General features: G+C 45.1%; 1 protein-coding gene across 1 annotated transcript; it reads left to right on the top strand.

Moving 5' to 3' along the window:
- Positions 1-242: 242 nt before the first annotated feature.
- Positions 243-22,466, top strand: LOC144098285 (armadillo repeat-containing protein 10-like). The gene is made up of 7 exons (XM_077630800.1): positions 243-453; positions 1,124-1,180; positions 1,749-2,335; positions 9,630-9,764; positions 10,763-11,011; positions 13,873-14,153; positions 22,332-22,466. Exons 1-7 carry the CDS (start codon positions 324-326, stop codon positions 22,333-22,335), a joined length of 1,443 nt encoding a protein of 480 aa, XP_077486926.1. The 5' UTR covers positions 243-323; the 3' UTR covers positions 22,336-22,466.
- The last annotated feature ends 647 nt before the right edge of the window (positions 22,467-23,113 follow it).

Genomic DNA, 23,113 nt, shown 5'->3' with positions numbered 1-23,113 from the left:
CGTTTCGGTTCTTTGCCGCGATTCACGTTGTGTGGCATGAAGACGGGCCCGGGCTGCTGGTTGGGACTAGGTCAGCTCGCAAATCGGCTTTCTCGCGATTCAGCCTGTCGCACCAGCGCGGAAATCATTCTTTTCATGCTACTGTCGAAGAAGATGCCATTTGTGGCACGGTTGGCACGGTGGCCACAGACGCACGCGGCTAACCCGAAATCGAAACTCCTGGTAATGGGGGCGCCATCGTCGACTCGCAGAGGTAGTCTCGAACCTCGAGCCTCGAGCACCTCGAGTTTGATTCGTTTGGTTTGCTTTCGCGCACTGCGAAAATGGCTAGCGAAGATGTTGCGGTAAAGCGAGTAGCCCTGTGTTCAGCTGTATTTGCTGGCTTTGCTTACGTCGGTTACTCGATTTTGAAGTCAGCATTTTGCTTTAAGGGCAACGGTCGAGACGACAAGGGTGAGTGGATGCTGTAACAGGCGAGATTGTTTTGGAGTTGCTGCTTGCTGGCACATTTCTCGCGCAATTAATCTGTGTTAAACTGCTGCTTGAGAATTAATCTGTCCGAATGTGGAGGTTTGTGTTATGCATAGGTTTACATTGAGAAGGTTGTCATTCGACGCTTTCACAGTACATTAGATCTTTTGCCGTGTGTTTTAGAACTGCGATCTGTCGCGCAGTGTAAATGAGCAGTTGTGTGCCGTTGCTTATTTCTAGCAATATCGATGGTGCAGATATTTGTTTCTGCACTTATATAAACGAAAGCATCTTTGCCGGAAAATTGTGCTCGGCGGACTAATGCCCTAGAAAACGAGTGACCTTGCGTGGAGATAATCGATAACTGTGCGCTGGACGTCAATATTTTCTATAGTACTTAAGGCGTCGTGTGGTAGAATTCTTACATTCATTCTAATTCTTCGCTGCATTTTCTACGCGGCGCATGCTTGAGATCACAAAAGGTCCAATGATTTGTGCTTTGTAGTGTTGGTTACAGTGATTGCACGTCGTTACGTACCACTTTTCATGATCGCATTTCGCATATGCCATGCCGATTCAATTGTTGACATTTTGTGAGAATGCATGTGTTGTACGAGCTGTTGAATAAGGCAATTTTTTGTCCTTGCTCTAGGATCGCGTAAACTGGTGAAGTTGAAAAAGAAGAAAAAACACAAAGGAGAACAGGCAGGTATGTTGTGAGTTGCGTTTAATTATTTATGTTGTTGTTGTTGTTAGCCTATCAAAAGATGGCACATACCCACACTGGGGGATCGGCCAAGAATCGGGTGGCTATTATTTAGCTGTAAATATTAGCTCAAGTCTGGATGGTGTTCTGGTTTCGTGTACAATCCGCAGCCTGTCACGTATGTTTTTCGAGCACAAGCAGCATAACATTCACTGCATAGCGCATAAATTTCGCCCATTTTGTTGTCATTTTGTGTATTTGTTTGGTAAATTCACATTAATAAAGGTACAGGGGAGCTTCCTCGGCTTCATTATGTGCCAGCATGTTACAGAGCACGTGAAGAAGCTTACAAGGGTACAGCTTACATGAAGAAACGTGGTTTTAATCCTGGCTTGCTGTTGTGAATGTGTGTCAACAAGCTAAAAAAAATCAGGTGTGCTTTTTTTTTTGGCCAAAACAAGATGATTTGTATTCTAGAATACAATTATTGCAGCATGCCTTTTATGTGCAAATGGCGCACGTATATGTCATAGTGATCCCTCAAGTCTTTCACTCTTATCTTGGATTTCAGAGCATGACATGAGCCACCGCTCCAGTCAGACTGACCTGAGCGTGCCTCCTGAGGATTACATTACAAACTCTCCAGCAGAGCTGCACTTCATTCCAAAGTCTGTCCGTAACAAAGTGCGTGAACTGAACCTCAAAGCTCGCATGTTTGACGATCAGTACTTTGCACGCATCTTCAAGCCGCGGAGCTTGCAAAATTCCCCATGGGGTTCACCGAAGGCTTTGAGCCCAGTTGCCGATAAAAGCTGCAATAATAGCTACCTGAGTCGCTCGGCTGAAAATGTACACACAAGTCCAACTTCACCACTGAAGAGGAAGAACTCAAGCCGGTCATCATCCCGTGCTTCTCAGCACTGGCAGTGCAACGACCTGAGTGCAAACCACATCACAGAGAAGTCTCTCTACTGTGCAGTTGTGAAGGAAACTGACGAGCTCCTGCAAGAAGTGCTTCATGGGCTGTACAACAAGGCACGAGTGATGACCCTGTATGAGGCCAAGTGTCTCAGGACGTTATTGACGTCAAGAAACGAAGACATTCTCGTCAAGACCCTCACAACGATGTCCAATTGTGCAGCATTCACAATTAATCAGGTGTGTAGCAGCTGTGCCTTTGTTCAAGATTAAGCGTAACCAATAGCAAAATTTTCGTTTATTAACGTTGCAGTGGGTAGTTTTTGAACTTTACACAGTAACCATTCGCGTGAGGGGTTTTTGGGTAAAACCCTGCTGTTGCCGATTACAGTGTTCTGACCTAATTTCATTACTGTCACACTAAACCTAGTCGATGTTTAAAACAAGACTTTCCTAAAACATTTCTTTGTGATACAAAAAAGCAGACAATGCCATAAAGAAAACTGGCAGACAGTTAACCCCTTTTAAGGTGGCTTATGGTTGTAAATGTCCTCTAACATTTGTTGTCCCTTGTGTGCCTTCACTACAGGATAATGACTACTACAGGATAAGTTTGAAAGGTACTTGCTAAAAGCAAGCCCCGAGAATATGAGTACTAGCATAATGTTTTGCTGTATGTCCATGTAATATGGTAGCTGTGATGTTAAAAGAATGTTTTCACAGTATATACGTAGAGAGGGGGGCTGTCTAGCTTGGAAACAAATGATGTGGATTTAGATGGTAGTGAAAGGGGCAACGTAGCTATGTATAAGAGAGAAATAGAAGGCTGTTTGATAAACATTTTCTTAATGCAACTTGCTATTACTGTCACAAGTACTCAATAGAGTACTCAATAGAGTACTTGTGACAGTAATAAAAAAAGTGTACTTTGTATGCTGCATTAAAGTGAGTGTACATAGTTAATTCTTAAAGCACGACTTGTGCCCAATTTTGAACTCAAAGAGTAGTACCTGATTTTGAGCCCCAAAATTTCTAAAAAAATATAACCTGCATATAAAGGGTCACGAAAGTAGAAAGCAAGACAGCTGCTGCCATGGTTCATTTGGTTGAGAACAGCATGGGATGTGGAAGGCATGGGTTACATTTCCACCAGTAGCACATTCTTTCACACCTTGCAACTGTTACGCACCCGTGCCTTGGGTCAGGCGTCGGTGTCTTTGTAGTAGGCTGTCAGTATAACCAGATGAGCGAGCGCAGGAGGGTGGTTTCCACGGCAACCACCCTCAGTGGAAGGAGGAGGGTATGGCGAGAGCAAAGGAATGTGGCAGGTTCTGACTGTACAGTGCCTTGATGCTAGCGCCGCCGTACTGGGTGGTGACACCCTTTGGCATGTGCTGCGCCGCCGCCTTCTCCGCAGTCGCCATCTTAGGGCAGGTCGCTTTTCGTGCCATTGCTGCAAAGTGTGCGAAGCTGTTGTGTTGTGCGCTGGATGCTGGGCAATTGAACAGTGATATCGTGAAAACTACCATGCCGGGTTGTTGGGTTCAATTGTGTGCTGGCTTGGCAAAGTCAGGCGCCCAATGTTTTTGTCTTCCACGGGATGAGACACGGAAAATAGCGTGGGAGGCGAAAGTGAAGCATGAAGACTGGAAGGCAAATGACAACACGGAGATCTGCGAAGTAAGCCACAATACCTATGGTGCTTTTTATACATGCCACACGTAGTTATGCGGTTCCGGTAACAGTAACGCTATTGTATAGCGCTTCACCCATTTTCTTGTAAGCATTAACATTTTGCAGTTTGAATAGTTTTTATTTAGCTTGTTCACCAATATCGCACTGTGGACAACAGAGATTTTGGTATCCACATGCTTTATCGTTGAAACAGTTCGAAGCCCCGTTACAAACGTAAAATACCAAACACGTTGCATCGAATTCTTTCGTATTGGGAGTAGTGCATTGTGTCTTTGAGATGGAACATTTGAATTCACAGAGGGCGGATGAGATTAAGAAGTTTGCAGGAATACGGTGGGCACAGCTGGCTGGCAAAGGACAGGGTTAATTGGAGACACATGGGAGAGGCCTTTGCCCTGCAGTGGGCTTGGCCAGGCTCTTGCTGATCATGATATGGGCAGTTGCGTCTGCTATATTCCTGACACGTGAGAAAATATTGCGTCACTTTCAGTGAGTGACACTCGATCGTAGTATCATTTGCTAAGTGCATCACAACAATCTTTAGTGACTAGCTCTCTCCCCTTTTCTGTTCAGAGTGTTTGTGGGTGTGTGAATGCATGAAGCAAGTAGAGCCTGCTATTTGTTGAAGGAATGCACCATTGTACATTTTCGACAACTGCCCTTTACTCTTGATCTTGAAAGCTGGTGGCAGCCGCCGGACTTCAGGTTCAGGCAGATTAAAGGGCATTCCCCTCTCGTTTTCGAAAAGGGATACACTGAAGGGTGACAGACGCACCTCCACTCGCACTAACCCTTTTTTATGGACAGAGTAGGAAATGAAAGCACAGTCTGTAAACAAGGATTTTTGTTGGCAAAAAACCATCCTGTAAGTCAGCCGTCCTGGGATTTAGCAAATGGTCTTTCAGCGAGTACTAAATTATGCGAAGCACAGGTGTAACGTCCCTTAGAGCTACTTTTTCTCAAATTATTCGCGTGAACAATTTTTCGGGAGGTCTTTGTGATTCGCAAAAAATTAGAAAGTTAGGTCCTCGCGAAAATAAATTTGTTTACAGTCTATTGCTCACAGTTCCAGTTGTCACGAGGAAACTTCTGTCGTGAAAGGGCAGGTTTAGCGGCGTTGGCATGAAGCAAGCTGCCTGCGCACACAAAAGTTAATTTCGAATGCAGCTTTTTCTTTGCCGTGTAGTGAGACCTTGCAAGGCCTCTGTCAAGCGTGCAACTACCCGTCCGAGGTTGATCTAAGTTTAAGTGATGTTAAGTTTGCCTGTCTGGCACCCGAACTAAAGCTGTACGGCAGGAAAACTATAGCTGGCACTAATATTATATAACCGGTTCAGGAAATGCCTCCTCCTAGGCGTGCAGCCAGAAGCAGCTTAAAAAGGTTGCTTAGGATTGTTTTGAAATTAAATTCTGTGCGAATCAGCGTGCAACATGTGTCAGAGTTTGGTCTACTCTTATTGGCTTAACTTTTCCTGCTGTGTCTGTTTTGTTTACGATAGACCACTGTGATGCAAAGCATTTTCGATGCACGCGGCTCATTGAAACGTAAATTAGTTCATGTGTAGCAAGCGACGCAATCGAAGCCTACTGCATGTTATGCACCTTATAAATTCATTAATGCCCGGTACTGCCGCCAGGCGTTGCTTTATAAAGCAGTGACTCTATTCAAAATAACCACTTTGAGCGTCTAGACGGCTAAAGAGTATATGCTGACCTAGCTGCACAATAGTCATTTTCTCTTGAGAGCTGCATGCAAGTGTGCACTAGTAGCTATTGCAGTTTGCTTTTTCCCCTCACAAAATTCTACATTGTAGTGCATGAAACCTTTGCTTTATCCACTAGGCTATAGCAGAGAATTTAATTCGTTGAATGTGAAAACAACTTTGGGGACGCTTAAGCTTCACCTTTAAGAGTAGGACATGATAGCGTTACCCGGTCCCGTCTGCATTGCCTACTGAACACTCATACAGCGATCTAATTCTTATTAGCATACTGATAATTACTCATGTACTCATCAGTGCATGTCTTTAAGACACTTCACTACGTCAAAGACCACAACGCATTGACTAGGTCCACCTTTATTCAGCATGAACTAATGAGTGTTCGTGGCCTTTGGGTAGCGTATCTGTCTTGCAGTCCGAAGGGCCTAGGTTTGATTCCCACCCAAACCCAAATTGACCCAATTTTCTTTTCCGCTCAATTACTTTCCTTTGGTTACAGGAGCCTCCCTGAGAAATTTGGCATCAATCTGAACATTCTTAGACCTTTTTGTGGAGTTTATTAAATCTTTGCTTCCATCACGATTTCTCGCTCACGGCTAGCAACGCTGATGATGGCGCTGGCTTTTCTGCAACATGACCCCCTTAAACGTTAGTGCGTTAAAGCAGGACTTGGAGATGTTTTAAATGCGGGTGTCCTAGCCCTAGAGGAAGAATGTGCAGGAGAGGAAGCATTGATTGTCAGGGAAAGCAGGCTGCCAGATAGGGTAGCTTAAAAAGAAGGCACCAGTGTGCGGAGCACATGCAGTAGTAACGGGTAGTTGCATGGAACAAAGCTTTCCCTTGCTGAATTTCACTGTGGGTGTAATAACAGAACAGGCCATCGGGCATGTTGTAATATCTATACGTTGGTAAAAATGTTTACGAAATATTTTGCGGTGAAATCAGCACCACCAGAGATGAATCAGATGCACAGGTATGGTTGTTTATCACTAGTAGATGCTGGAAGTGTGCAGTTCGTTCAGAACCACTTTTGACACTGTCATGCCATCCCAGAGAGCAAGCCTTCCTTTTTGTACCTTCTTTGCTCCCTGGTCTTGGCATGATATGATTGCTTCAATGAAAGATGTTGCTTCACGTTGTGACTGCGCTTATGGTGAGGGGTTTAGTGCAGATGATTTCATGCTTTGGATAGAAGAGCATGCATATGTGATGGTAGATGGGTGAGTGGGTCTGTAGACAGATATAATACCATGAAGTTTCCCGCAGTCTTGACCATTGCTTACTGTTGAACTGGCGCTTGGAAGAGACCATTCAGACAAGTTCTTCAGGCCAACACTAGACATTTATGCAGTTGCCCTGTCACACAAAACCGAAAAAAAAAAAAGTGTAAGAGTGGACTATTAGAATAGCCTGCACAGCAGTGTTCCTCAGTTATTTCCCATACTCCCAAATGAGTATACTAAATTGAAGCTTTATGAATGCTGTAGAGAGTGTCTGGGTACTGCAAATACAGTAGACTCATTAATTCATACTTTAACGGACCAGAGATTTTTGTTTGAATTATCAGGAGCACACCTTAATATGATCTTATGGATATCTATGCATAAAAATAGTATTTTGGATCTATTTCTTTATGCAGATGTAGCTAAAATGTGTAGCAGAACATAAAATACTGTTGAAAGGCAGCGATTTGTTTACTCGAGTATGGTTGAAAAAACGCTATCGACCATCTATCCATGTACTGGTTTCGCAACAGAGCAAAACCACATTAAAGCGTCCCTGAAAAGGATGTTTGTGGTTGTCTATAAAATGTTCGCAATATGTAGAGTACAGGCCATCGAGCGTTAATGCCGTGTACATGACCATAAAAAGCGAGCGAATAATTTTCAATACAATTTATAAAACTCCCGCTTCCGCGCCTAGCGGCGACCTGCGGTGCTGGGCTTTTGCCCAAATCCACGCTCATTACATCAGCATCCGCGCTCGTTACGTCAGCAGCAAACTGCTATCATTGGTTCGGCAGCCAGTGGAGGGGGCGAGTGCGAGGGGCTGGCGGAGGAGCACCGACATTTCAGCGTGCAAAAAGTGACGAGAGGAGAGGGAAAGGCGCAAAGGCACGGAAATTCAAATTTTGACTACAGATAACTCAGCTTCCACAAAACGCATCTAAAAATTTCTTGCTGAAGGTTATTAGTGAAGCGGTGCCTTTTAGCATCCTAGGCACATCGCATCTTTGTTGAGACCCCCTTTCACAGCCCCTTTAATTAAAACCTCAAGAGATTGGGAGAAAGGTCGCATGGCCTCAAAAAAACTCCTAGAAACAGTTTCGCACCACAGCAAATTTAATTGATGAAAAAATAGGCAATGGTGGTCTGCTATTAAATGAAAACTGTGTGGCAGTGGTGATTTTTAGGAATTCCTTCATGGTGTACTGCATGTCCCCTGTCAGGAATATCAAAGCAGAAATGCTTTAAAATAATAAGCTCTTCCACGACCTCCTTCACAGGTGCAATGCAGTAGTGGTGAAGCCCCCTCAGAGGCGGCGGTGTCCATGTAAGTCAGGAGGCTTCACCACACAGTGAGCAGCTCGTGATGAGCGCGCATTATCAACTCACAGGACCATGCAGACGGATGCGAGGACGAAGGGAACGCACATTTGTGCCGGAATGAGAAGCCTTCTATAAAGAAAAAAGGGCCAGCAATGTGCCAATTAGCAAATCCGAACGGGGCACAGCTGGGCTTAGCTCGCAGATGTGTGGCCAGCAACCGTAATCGTCACAGGCTGGTAGCAAAGCTCAGAAAAAGAAATTATGTTGCGACGGGGTGACTCCGATCGACACGGTTGCCCTTCGGACCGCGTCAGAGTTAACCGGTAGAGGGGGCTGGATTTTCAGTTCATGTAGAGCTGCAAACCTGACATCTCTGACCTCACTCGCTGCTCTTTTGCATGGCGGGACTGTTAGAGCAAGACAAAAGATTGAATTAACCGAATTTAATAGAGATCAAATTTTGAATTAAGTAGCTTTCAAATGCATTGTAAATATAGCCAGATAACCAAAATTTTGAAACTTGTTGAATTAACTAAAAGTACGAATTATGCGAGTCTACTGTATAACTCTATGAATGGTCTGCAGTTCGGGAAAAAGTCAGTCTTGAGGGTAGCAGCGCAAAAGACAGGGATGAAAGAAAGAACACAGGATGAGCACTGCAGTGAAATTCCCTGTCCCCGTCTTTTGCGCTGCTACCCCTGATAATTTATTACCAACTCATCTATGTAGCAACTGTATTGAAAAATTCAGTCTCACAAACAGTTTATGCTGTCGCATATACGGAATTTGAATATCCAGGTGCCTGTGACATCAGCCGAAATCTTCTAAAAGTACATTTGAAGGTTTGTGTGAATTATTGTGAAATTGTTGTGAAAAGCTAAGCCTGAAAAACAAATCTCACAGCATTTCATTGCTGTTTTGCACTTATGACTGCTTTCATTTAAAATTTACTTGTCTGGTTTTGCACAGCAGTTGAGAAATTTTTTTTTTCCTGAGACTTCACAGCACTTCAGCCAACATATTATTGATGTTTCTTTATTGAGACAACAATTTCTTGGATAGTGAGCAAAGGGCAGATGTACTTTGCCTGATGGGAGCCATAAATCTGATGCACCGGTTAGACTACAGTCATGGACAAAAGTTTGCGGGATGCGGATTCGCGAAAAAAATTTAGTGTGGCGCAGTTAGGCATAGCAGGTAAATGAAATACATAGAAGCATGACAAGACAGGTGTGCTCCATCTGCTAGGAAATACAATCTGACTGGCTAGCGAGGCAACGCAGCAGTAAATTTTTTTCCGTGAATCAGCATCCCGCGAACTTTTTTCCATGACTGTACATAGCTGGAGAAAGAAAACAAGAGCATTATACAATAAGGCAGAAGCATAATTACAAGGTAAAGTGGGAACTGAAAGACAGGACAAATTGAATATGCAGAGTTCCGTGACAGTTTTAAAACTACATTTCATTACCTGGCCACCTGTAGTGACTTATGCTGAACAAGAGACTGTGGGGCAGGTGCTATCCCGGCCTTGGTGTGACCTTGTGTTTACTCCTTGACCTCGTGTAGGACTACCTGTGTGATGTTGGGTGCCTGCCACTGCTGAAGGACCTCCTGGACCACGACTGCCTTGCAGTGCAGGTGGCAGCAACACAGGCCATCGCAAACATGGCTGTTAACGAGAGGAACCAGACACTGTTGCAGGCAAGTGCATCTTCTTTTGTTTAGCAATCTTTCTTGATGCAGCACAGAAGCATACTCACAGGGAGCCTATGAGAGATCCAAAAGGATAGGCAAGTATTCAGTCATGCTTTACTCGGCTGATGCTAGTATACTAGCTGCCATATCCAGTGAGGAGGACTCTGTTGTGCAGATAAAGTGATGAAGCTAATAGGATAAATTTTGTTGAAAATTCTGAAAGAATTGATGCAAGTTGAGCACATTAGATAACGCATGACTTTTATTGAAAAGTGCTTGGGTTGAGCAAGAGAGTGTCATCATTCATACGAAGCCATCACTGTAACAGGTACATATTCTTCGTATGTTTGAGTAACCCTTTTATTCGACATTAACACCTGTACTGCCTATCCTTGTATTTGTCTTTCACATTCTTTGCGCACTAAGAATAACAAGGAATTAAGTCATGTGGGTAGAGAGAGAGCTGCCATGGCCAGAATGCAGCAGATACGTGCAGCAGAATTAAGCACTGCTTTCACCTGCGCTCCTGTCATGGTTTTGGTGAATGGGGAACTCAGCAACATTTCCAGTATGAGTTATTTTGATATGTGTGCGGCTTGTACAACCAGTTACAGTGCTAATTGGGCGTTGCTTGGATGCCACAGCAGCTATGATCTTCTGCTTTGTATCAGAGCATGTCTAGAATTTTGACAGTTTTGTTGGCTCTTTTCACTAGTACTCTCAGTGATTGGCAGCCAGTTTCATGGGATGATTGTGCTTAGGTCTCGTATAAGTCTGTGAAAAAGGAGTCAGTCGGGAGTTTACAACTTGATGTTTCTAGCCTTAACAGCCTTAGTTGCCATTCGATGTGCGTGAAAGACGCTTGTTTTTGGAGCTGTTGTGGCAGTCTGGATGTGGATAAATTTTTCTTTTGTTTCTCAAAGTGTAAATCATTTTGGTGTGGCTCAAGGTGCTTCTCAGTGTGTGAAACGCTTAATTATCAATGGGGCTGGTCACCCTTGCAGCCTTGCATTCCACTGCTGCTGTCTGCAGCGGTATCCCGGGATGGTGGCTGCTACCTGCAGATGGTGTCGCTGCTCTGCCTGACCAACCTGGCACTGTGTGATGATACGCATGAGGCGTTTCGGGGCCGCTTGCACCACCTCTGCATTCTGGTTGAGACGGCAGATGATGCCGTGCGGCTGCAGACGCTCAAGCTCCTCGTGAATCTGTCTTGCAACTCCCGCATGGTTCCCTTCCTTTTGGCAGCCAAGGTGCGGAACCCAAAAAAGCTTCTTTGTTTCTCTTCTCTTTTTGTGGAAATGCATTGAAAAAAATTTTAGTCAGTAGTAGCTGCATATTTTGACTTCTGAATATGTGCATACTTGAGAACAGCCAAAACCACAGTATAGAACATAGGATTAATGTTTCAATTTGATTTTCAATGTTTTGTAGTCAACCAAACAAATGCAGCATGTCATGTAGTGGGCTAAAATGTGGCAAGACAGGTTTGCTCGATACACAGCACAATAATAAAATACAGCTGTGTGTTCTCAATTTAGGCACATTTGTTCTCTAAAAAAATGTGCATAAAGCAAGAAGAGGAAAAAGATTATTAAGAAAAAACACTGTGAATGCGGTCTGCTTCATTGCATAGAAGTGTACAGTAGATTGCAAACTTAACAGTCTTTGGAGCTCCAAGCGCAATATCTCGGTCGCCATTGTCTTAAAAAATATTGGCGGTGGTTTAGCTCTGGTTAAACCTGGAGTGATGTGATAGCTACAGCTGGCCGAGTGGAACTTGCTCAGTTGAATTGCAGTCAGTCTTTCGCCACTCCATTTCGCTGGGCGTTCCTTCTTCATTTTCGTCCCGCTTGACACTGCGCATGCGCACAGCTGTGGCAGCTCGGTTTCACCAGCGCGCCACGCCACTGGCAGCAGCAGCTGCTCCGCATCACGTGGCTGGTCATGTGACCAACCACATGACAAACCGCGTGATCAGCCATGGCGCTGCGCCGCCGGCAGCTACTCTGCACCACGTGACAGCGTGGCGGCGCTGTCACCGCCACGCTAAAGGCTTGAAATGCTACTGTAATGTAGCTATCGCAACAAAATGCCGTGCAGTGCAGTTAGAATTTCCTAACAGGAAGTGTATGATGCTGTCTCATGACGTGCCTCCTATTGCAACTGTTCACATTTCACAAAATGGTAGTACACATTTATACCCTGTTGGCTGACAGCTGCTAAACCTGTTTCAATGTCACAGCAGCTGTTGTGGGAGCTTCCTTCACAGTCACTCATACAATATGGAAAATGAAAAGATGCATCGACCAGGTAGCTCATCACTGTAATGCATAGAACCCCAAAACAAGACAAGAAATTTGCAAGGACACCTACATTGCCTTATGTGTTGACAGTGTGATAGTATTAGAAGGTGTTACCAGAAGTGACATCACTTCCCTACAGCCATTGGGTGAATTTCATGATCAACACATTTTTAATGCAGATGAATTAAAGGGCCTATTGTTGCAAAAACCATCCGTCGACTGATGCCAGCGAAGTGCGATGAAAGAAAAATAAATGAAACGGAAAAAAAAAGCTGGAGGGACACTTAAGCTCCGCCTTAAGGGTATACCGCGATAGCGTTAATGGGTTAAAGGCCATATATGTGGAATTGGTAACTCTCAACTTTACATTCATAGATTGCTGAGAGTTCTCATACCACTGCTGGCGCAGTGATGGCAGGTGCTGCCATCGGTGGGGCTTGTGAGGTCCAGGTTGTTCTTCCCAAGCAAGCTCTCGCGACCAGTCATTAATTGAACTTCCACACCTGCCACAGTGAGCAGTTTGCTCACGATCTGATGGGCAAGTTGCCACGTGTGTGTGTACGTTTGCATGCATGCACGCACACATGCACAACCTAGGCAGGTTGCCCACAACTTGGTGGGCAGCCTGCCACAAAGCAGGCTTCAGACAAACACGCAAAAAACGTCTAAATGTGGGGAATGGCCACTACAAGTGCTAGCGCGCTAAAATACTTGGTCTTTTATGGATTTGGTGTATTTTAACCCTGCCTATTGTCCGAACAGCAAGCTCTGTTTTAAAGAGGTGAAGATACAGTGAAAAAGATTGGTCCCCCAAATTTTATCCATAATTCAAGTCGTTGGTGGTTATATTGATAAGGCCTGATTGCTCTGCATTAGCAGTGGAAGGCCGTAACTTTGTTGCAAGTAGCTGCAAGACATTTCTTTGCATGCAGACATGGCAACTTGGTTGCACTTAAGCAGTGCCATCCTTGTTTCTAGTTGTAGTTGCATGCATTCAGTGTTTTACATCTTGAGCCTACCCTTTTCTAAAGTGAACCCTTGTTTGTACATTCCAGATTTCTATCATTACAGTAAGCTGCCTCCATTGGCCTCAATCATGAGTGCAGTTAGCTTTGTAATAGTCTCTCACACGATTGTGTTTGCATGAGGACAATCTTTGGTTATGTCATGCTGAGGTATTACTTTTGTTTGAGAACGCATCAACTTGTTCAATCACTGCGTTGTGCTGTCATGAACACAGTGAGCCAAATAATGCACTTCTACATGCAGCAGAGAACCCACAACCACGCGCAAAACTTGGTGAGCCCTTTCCGGTGACTTATTCATGCTTGCACCCTTCTCTGACACACTGTTACTACATATACCAGTTGAGAGATGGCTGTTGGTTAGATTCTTTCAGACGTCAGGGAGCTACAATGGACGCAGCCATTATGCAGCATAGCTCCGGCGGGTCACGATGCTCCGCCCCTGGTGATGGGGCCGACAGAGGAGTGCCGACCTTTCAGCATGCAAAAAGTGGTGTGAGGAGAGGGAAAGGCGCGAAGATGGTGACATCCAGAACTACAGATAACTCAACTTTTACAAAGTGCATAAAAAAAAAATTCTTGTGGGAGGATATTAGTGAAGTGGTATTCTTTAACAACACAAGTATAATGCAACCTTATTAAAGCCCCTTTCAGAGCCTGTTTAAGAACCGTGCCAGAAGGTTTAGTGCTTCTTATATCACTGCCTTTGCCTTATTTTTCGTGCTTATTATCGAGATATGTCATGCTTCCTTAAAGCTGTATATGACGTCTCTTGCTCAACAGGCACCGCAGAATTTGTTCTCACTGCTGGAGGACTCGAATCGGGAGGTGACTCTTCGGGTGCTGACCTACCTGGCAAACATTGTCAGCTGTGCTGCCAAGAAAAAGCTCAGCCTTCTGGACTTGCCCTCTGAGTACAGGGCTGCTGCGCCTGAGACACTGTATGCCGCTTTGTGGGGTGCCCCTTCCAAGGAGCACCTACAGGCCAAGACCCGGACCCTCGTCCTGAGGGCGGACGAAGACATCAGCTTTCAGGCTGGCCGCATCTTTGAGGCCCTGACGAGGTAACTCCTCAAATGTGTGCTGAGTTGCGTCTGAACCACCACAAAATGGCAGCCTTTTAAGTACATGCTGTTTTGTCATCAGTGGAGATGATATAAACACTTTTCCAGTTCAAAGTTGCTGCTAGATTTAACGGGATACTAAAGGGAAACAAATGAGGCAGCAAAAACTTGCGCCAGAACTCCAACAGCTTGCAATGCAAGCAGTGGGACGATATAAAAACAACGGCTCTTCATGAATCTGCTTGACCCGCCAATCAGATGCGCTCCTGTTGCAATATGTATCAACAGGTGGCACTGCTGTTCATGCGGTGAAGCCATCTTTTTGAGACAGGGTGGTGTCACTATATGGCAAGAGTGTAAATGACTGGGAGCTTGCGCCTGGCAGCTTTGCGCAGGCCTAGCGGGTGGCATGTAAAGCTAGTAACACTGCGTTCTCGCATCTCGGCACTTCCCTCTGCACTGCTTTCTTCCTGTTTCAGCCTACTGTGATACAATGTCGCTTGAGAAAGCAGTGAACCTGTTGTGGCTAGCAAAGGAAATGCTTCAGCAGGCTCTGCTACCGGAATTTGCTAGAGGTGTTGTTACATTTTTTTTTGTTGCTTTCATGTAATTTCTCGACTTAACTAAGCTGCGTTCTCAAAATGACATGATTGCTTTCTTGCGACTCTAATCTCCTGATCTAGCTGGATTTAAATGTTTCCCTTCAGTATCCATTTAAATCAAATCTTGCTCAGAGGTGGCATCTGGCAGTGGGCTTGTATAATGCTGCATTGTACTGTGTTGCTCGGCCTTCTTTGGCTGATATAGGTATGATGCTTTGTTAGAAATGTTATGTTTTCTGTCGTAGTGCTGGGCCAAATGTATAAATTTCCCGCAGCTAATGAAAGCTCCCTCTCCTTACCGGTGTGTGGAGGACGGAAAATATGGGGGAAGCGTCGGCTATCAGAATTGTGTTGCAGAAAGCGTGCTGGAAGGAACATGCTTTTTTCACATGAAATTCCGAGATTCTTTGGCCCGTAGTCATGATAACAGCACCTGCAGCAAGCTTGACAGAGATTTTCCGCTGTAGCTGCTGCCCAAAGTGCATGCTTAGATGTTGCTATAGCAACAGAGGTGTTTGTCGCTCTTGGCTTGCTGATTGGTTGGGTTGCTGGCAACTGGCGTGACGAAGCCCTCACTTCCGGCTTTGAAAAAGGTGACGTCAGAGCCCCTCCATGATCCTTTCATTCCTACGTGCTGCTGATGGGTGTTTCTGCTTTTAGGAACGCGTGGTATGCTACAGTTCCATCACGTGAGAAATTCTACATAATTTTTTCAGGCATGATCACAAACAATGTTGTACCATAAAAACCAGACTATAGGTCGAACTGGAATATAGGTCTTTTTCAATGGCAAAAGTACCGAAAGACACCCTTACCTTGAAACAAATGCGACTCAACTGGTTGCATTGGTGACAGTATTTATTTTCATTTAAATGCGGCACGTAGTATGTACACCCGGCCAATTTTTTAACAGTATCGCACTACCATCGACGCGTATGCTTGTCAGCACCTTATTAATGGCGCTGAGTGGCGAAACGAACGAGATACATGCGCTTACTCTCGCTTCTTTCACCGCTCCGTGCCGTGATGATAAGGTGCCGACAAACACGGGGGTCGATGGTCGCGCGATACTTTTAAAAAATTGGCCGGGTGTACAGTACACAGAAAGGCACTAAGTACGCAAGCGTTACTGCAAGCCATCAGAGTCGTCCGAACTCGAGTCTGATGACGAGTGCTTCTCGCTGCCCATGTCCCATAGAGCATCATCCTGTGTGCCATCCAGTGCGTTGCTTATGCTGCATTTTCTGAAAGGCTTGTGCACAACCTCACCGGGAAGCGATTTCCATGCCGACGACACCCAGCCACAAACAGTCGCAAGCAGTGGACGTCGCAGGCTATCTTTAAATGGCTTATTTAGTACAGTGTCTAGTGGCTGCAGCGCAGATGTCAGTCCACCACGGATGACCACGAGACCCGTCTTGCCATCGCACAGGGCCCGCTGTACATTGGCTGTGAGGTGGCCTCGAAACGAGTCAAGAACGAACATGTTCGCTCGCTCAAAGAGAGCACCAGGTCACCGCTTCTAGATGAGCCGGATCCACTCTAGCATTAACGATTCATTCATAAAACCATTTTCATTACCCCGGACGATGATGTCACGTGGAAACTCCTCTTTTGGCAGCTTTTTTTCCTTTTAAAGATGATGAAAGGGAGCAGCTTCTTCCCATCGCTTGTACATGCGAGCATCACAGTCAATCGTGAGTGCTCGTTGCCCATTGTTAGAAGCTTGGTCTGCTCAGCTCCTTTCTCAGAAAAGTCTGGCTTGAGGGCATGTCGAACCACACTGCCGTCTCATTGGCATTTCCAATCTGTCCCATCACGCAGTCGCGCTGGTGCCGGAGCGAAGTTACATATTGCTGAAACTCGATGAACTTGTCTTCGAATTCTTCAGGCAGCTTCTGGCACACAGAAGTACGGCGCCATAGTGCAAAGCCTTTCCTCTTCATAAATCGCTGCACTCTCAGGACTGTGAGCCCTTGAATTGCGCCCTCGTGAGTCCAGAGGCACGCACAATCTCTATCGCTTTCACGTGGATGCATTCGGCAGTCACAGGCAGCGCTTACATCCAGCTCCCAGATGAGTTCCGCAACCTTGCCTTCCAGTTCTGGATACGCTTCAGTCCACCCACGAAATGACATTTTCTTCTGGTTGCTGCAAGTTGTAATATGCAGCTTCTGCCTCCGCCAGTACCGAATGCTCTTTTCGGATACACCAAATTCACGCTATGCCACCAGGTTACCGTGATCTTCCGTGTACTCAATCGCGTTTTCCTTGAAGGTGATGATGAATTTCTGTCGGCTTCCACTCATTTTTAAACAAAAGGTGAAAAGGTAGCCTATAACCAAAATAACATTGCGACAACGGAAACTCAAAATGGCGGTGCCACAATGTCGCCATTCCGGAGTTGTCGAACTCCCCATAAGATCCATGCGTAGCAAATGGCACATATTTTGCTTTGCCGAAAGACGTCAGTAGTGTCGCAACAGGTTCCAACTCATTCGCGTCGTCTGCTCGGTGGACGAGTAGTTTTGTGGCAAGGAACCTTATTTCACGCTTTATTTATAAAATATGACCAATGGTCCGTATTTCTTTTTTGACCAGCAAGCTGAGCATATTTGAGTGCGTTGAGAAGGGAACAAATAGGCACAAATTTTATGCTCATTTGCCTGCGCTCATACCGTGAATGAGGCGCATCTGCATGCAGGTGAGATGCCTCTTGGTAAATCTGTCCCATTCATGCATTGCTTGAACCAACTGTTTGGTTGCATGATTAATTGCGGTGATTAACTACCTGAAGCAACTAAGGCTATGAGAGACTCTATAGTGAGAGGCTCCTGATTAACTTTGAACAAAGTGGACTCGCTTTGTATGTCGCACGAGTGTGTTTTACATTTCGCTCCCATAGAAATGCAGCCGGGAACTGAACCAAAGATCTCATGACGCCCAAATTGAGCCACCGCAGTGGGCAGTGCTTTGCTCCTTCGAGTTCGTATTCACTGACTGCAAACGAGCGCGATTTCAAAAGTCAACGGCAAAGGTCACAGAGAATCAGAACTTGTGAAGGAAACCGCAGTATAGCGTGCTGGATCAGTTTGTACAATAGCACACAAACCTCCACGAAAACAAAGGATGAGGGCCAGAACAAAGCAACAGTGAGAATATACAGTATTCACCTTGCATGCTGCTTACCTTGTGTTGTTCAAGCATGCTAGTGCTAGGATACAAACTAAAAGCCCCCGCTCTTCGCAGTTATATTCTTGCAGAAAATTCTAAGAGTTCAGGCCAATAGCTCAGCTCTCATTTTTTTTACTGAACTGAGCACTATGCGCACGTTCATTTTCACAGGAATCATGCATAACATGCGGACACGTACATAAAAACACTAGCCTTGGGCATACCACAATTTTATTACACAACACCATGCATGGTGTGCACAACTTCATGGCATTTTCACGCTGTTCCTACTGTAGCTTCGCTCACTTTCTCTCTGCCTTCACTTGCGCACTGGAGTTTTCATGTTGGTGAAGGAACCTCGTATAAAAATGCATACGTGTGGTCAGTAGAAACTTCATCACATGAGCACTCAGTTCCTCGTAATGAATACTGCACCTAACCTGAACTAGATAACTTTTTGACAGTTCCTCTAAAACGGACCAAAACTTATCTCCAAACACCTCATGGTACTTTGCCTTTTTTTCTATCACACATTCAGTGCCATTGACAATACTAGTCAATGCATCCGATGGGTCCTGTAGAGCTCCAGGCTTGAATGAGTGCATTTCAGTCAGTACGACTGCTGGCGGGACATGATGTGTTGACTCACAGGTCATGAGGCAGTTTTCACAAGCTGTGAATATCCGAATTTTCTTTACAGTGTACCCTGCAGTGTAATACAGGGCACTCTCTTTTAAGTGGGACAGCTGTAGCTGTGCTGGAGTCTGTCTTCAGTCGTTGCTCTTGATTTGGCTCTTGAAGGCCAATTTGGTTGATGACCTTCTTTAACTCTTCCTCACGGGGCTTGCTTCTTGGCAAGTGCAGCCAGCCTCATGCTGTTTAAGCTCTCATCAACAGCAACTAGGATCGAGTCCGGCTCGCCTAAGCAATTGCCTTTTGTTGCCATCTTGAGCGGCGTGTAGAGCCTGAGAAGCCTAAAAATCTGGCCGAAGTGAGTTATTGTCGGATGGTCTTCATGGCCTCCAAAGCATCTCACCACTCCAAAGGAGCCCGAGAATAGAAAAAAAACAAACTTTTAAGCTTGTTGTACCATAGAAGTATGATGTCAGCAACCATCTGTTTTGTGATTGGACAAATAAGGCATTCACAAGAAAAAGGCATTTGGACACATACTTCTAAGGTATCCTGGTTGAGTTTCGCAATGAGCACGTATGCAACATTTTGATTATGGAGTAGAGCAATTATGTCCGAGACTGACAACAAGGTCACCCTGAGAGGCTCCATAGTCATTTGTGAGGCAAACATTCTTGTGTCTTCCATAATGCTGTACCTCTCAGTAGCTTCTTAAGGAAATCCTTAATTACCTGTAATGAAGCAAGATATGCTTGTCTGAATAATCACGGGGTCTAGATAATGTAAAAACCAAAGTGAATTTGCCTCACCTGTATTTTTGGAGAATCTTTGCGAATTCCTTCAACAAGGCATTTTGCATTCAGCACATCAAACAAGTTGTTCATGCGGAGAATGAAGTGTTCTGTGCCCACTGTGTCTTGAAAAAGCGAGAGGTGCTGTTCCTACGTCATGCCAATGGCAATGCTTCGGCTGAACAAGTGAAATTGTACAAAGAGTATGTGTTAAGATGCATAAAGATCGAAGTGAATAATTCCTTTTGTGAAAGGAAAAAGACTTTGCTCAACAGGGATAAAAAAAGATATTGGTGCCATACCCGAGTTGCCAGCCGGACATTCATTTTTTCCAACTTCCCTGAATTTACATGGGATGCAGCGAGTTTTGGCAATATTTTCATCTGCTTGCTCTTTTGAGTGTCATGGAGTAGCCGATAATGACTGAAGTTTATCAGATCTGTGCCAGTCTGAGAAAATAAATAAAAGCATTGCAGCGAATAAGGACTAAAGAACTAAAAAGGATGCAGTTACGCAGAAAAGTGCATGAGAACACAAATGTTTCATACCTTTGCAAAGGTGTGATTCAGTAGGTTATTCCGCATGCACTTCATGATGTGAGGCACGTTGCACAGGAAGTGCAGAAAGCGTCAATCTTCAAGTGATGAGTGGGGGATCTTGTTTACCACCCGATCGATTTTTCCTGACACCCCTACATGTGTCCACATTGACCAGTTATTGCCGGCTCCATCACTTACAACTGCAATAATTGAAGCACTATGCCACTCTAGTTGCAGTACAGACTCAAAAACTATCGTTGCCAGAACAAAGCCGGGAGCAGCCCCTCTAGTAGCAAAACTTACCACAGGCTGTACCCGCATATGATAAAAGTGGTACAAACATGATCACAAGTGCATGGTAAGCTGCCACAGCAGTGCCCTGTGCCGACACTGTTCCAAAGTCAACAAATCCATCAAATTTATACGTTGACTTGGTGAAGTCAACTGACTTTCTCAGTTTGACTTTGTCAAGTATAAGTGTGCCAAGCCTCTCAACACTGGACTTGTTTTTGAAGAATGCTTGAATTGTCTTCAAGGCAACCTCGTTGTAGCCATAGTCACTCGGTACACCTGAAATAATCTGGATCAGTCGCCTACACATTGGTAAGGGAAGCGGTTTCATGTTCCGGATCATGTTGTAGGCTTTTGGACTTGCTATCCAGAGGAGCAGGCAGCTCACGGACCATGTTCTGGTGTACCTCATTCCTTTAGGGCCTTTTGTTTTCAACTGATTCAGTGAAGTTTGAAATGCCAGTTGCTGAAGAGGTGGCAGTGAACCCAATGCCTTGTCAACTGAGTTGGACATTTCAGCTGTGAGCTGATCTTGCAACTCCTTGATGTTTTGCATGAAGGAAACTATTTTGGCTGCAGCTCTCATAACCTTCTGCAAATTTCTCACCTTGTTATGTTTTCGGGTAAGTCCACTTTTCTTCCGAGTGCTTTCTCTCAGCAGTCTTCTGTTTCGGATCTGGCAATGTGAACACATTGGTTGTGGTGACAGCGCCTTGCATTTGAGTGGACTGCAGTGCATGCAGTGACCTCGACTTCTGTCACATGCATGAAGCTTATCGACATTCTTCAAGAGAGCCGCCAGATCACCCAGTGTGTGGACGGCCACACTAGTGAAAGCTTTCGCTGGACGACCGCAGGCACTTGCTCTCGCCAACTTGTCACTGCTCACGACAACACATTTTTCAACTTATAAAGCATACTCTGAGGTTTCCATAGTGAAAAATGCAATGTGTTCGTCATCACTGTCATGATGTGTGATCATGCGCCAGCGGGGAGGCAACTCGACATATTTCAGTTCATCAACACTTACATCTTGCAAGTCAACAGCGGGAGACCCTTGAAATGGCGCTTGAATCTCAACGCACTGGGCATCCCGATGCTCTTTGTGTGCTTTAGAGGTTAGACTGGTGTTTTCCCACCTTTTCCTGCGTCTCTCTTCTTCTGGCGGCTTTGATAATATGATGGCAAATTAGGGAACACTTTCGGGATGGCATTTTTCACAAGGTTCCACTTGCCTCGAGGAATTTCTACGGTTTTGCCTCCAATAATGTGAATGTATGTTTTCAGGATGTCTTGTTCGTGGAATTGCAGATCGCACACTCTTGATTTTGCTGAAAGGGCCTTGTCTGCTCGTGGAATTTCCCTGTTCCATGCGGAGAGAAGTCCTTCGTAGGTTGGAGCAAAAAAGAAATGCCGGTCTGAGCTGCTTTTGTCACCCCGATATTCACCACGTCGGCATGGTTTCGCTGAGTACACACGAAGCCTACCAACTCATAAGACCAGCAGTGATAAAACACAACAGCACCGAACACACGCCAAGGTTCGACAATGCCGACTGCTGCGCGTCGTCGAGAGCATGGCTAGCGTGACTGGCCTGAGCATGTGAAGCCTGCTGCGACTGCAGCGCCTCTGATTCGCATGCACGGTGGCAGTTCCGCGCATCAGAGCGCAGTTTGAGAACTGAATTGGTTCTAGTAACACTGGCCACGCCGCACTGCTGCTGGTGGCGATGCTGATGGAGGCTGCTGACTTCAGCCGCCCATTGTTGCAAGAGTTGCGTAGTTTTTTCGCCAGTGACTGGTATATAAGACTGGGTCGACTTTTCGCCATGGTTTCTTAAAAAAAAGTTCGACCTATATTCCGATTTTTACGGTATTTCAGTCTTATTTGAATTAACCAGGCACCATGAACTTGCTTTTGGCCAAAGTCTTCAACCATGTGCCATCTTTGTGCGAATTGTGAGTCCCAATTACGAGCAGCTTTAGCAGCAGAAGCATTAATGCCAGTCTGCTCTTATAGTTGGAGCAGTGACTTGAATTGAGCGTGTTACGAATGTGCTTCCCTGTGTTTTTACTGGGTCTGAGGAGATATCTCTGCATTCTTGCTGAAATAGTGTCCAGAGTTCTGAGGACTTTGCACTGTCTGCAGGTGAAATGGCGCTGCAGTGGGAGAACTGAAGTCAAGGCCTTTCAAGATTCATGGGCAGTTTTCGATTATCTTTTTTTTTTTGTCTACATTAATGGTGCCCCAAGGTATCACCTATAAGAGAACTGCAAAAATACGTTCAACGTGAAGGGGCACAGCTTGTGCCTCTACTTGCGGCAGGAATTTTTCTAGAGCAATTTGTGTCATTGGAGCAAGCAGTCAGAAACTGTCGTCTGGTGCCTCTGAGCTCATTCCCTTTCTGCACATCATTCCTGCTGTGCTGGAAGCTATGCATCTGTACTGGCATTGCGCGATGCTCATAATGCTCCGTCTGGTGACTGCACTTTTCATATCCTTCTGTGCATAAGCAGGTAACTGCTGATTCAGGCTTGCAGCTAGCTCCATTTGCTTGGCATCATTTCTCTGCTGCTCTGCTCCCATCAGCACCTGTTATCCGTGACAGTCCACCTTATCGATGACGCTTTCAAACAGGCACAGGAAAGCAGTAGAAAATTTCGAGGGAAGCTTGTAGGAGCTCTGCTAATATTCATAGTGCTTAGTATATTTGGCTAAAATGTGGATTATCATGTAATCTAATGGCTAAGCACGTTTATTCACCATTTTCCATTTACTGAACTGGGAGCAGGTGTGATTTCATTGAATGGACGCAAGGGAACAAAGTGTAGTGATTTAAAGTCCTTGATGTGCTGTGGCATCACTTTGTGTCTATGGTCTTGGTAATCACGATTGTTTTTTTATTGTCATCATCGGCCAGACTAGGCTTA

Source organism: Amblyomma americanum, chromosome 7 (assembly GCF_052857255.1).
Source record: "Amblyomma americanum isolate KBUSLIRL-KWMA chromosome 7, ASM5285725v1, whole genome shotgun sequence".
Classification (NCBI taxonomy): domain Eukaryota; kingdom Metazoa; phylum Arthropoda; class Arachnida; order Ixodida; family Ixodidae; genus Amblyomma; species Amblyomma americanum.
This window is presented reverse-complemented; position numbering and strand designations above follow the sequence as displayed.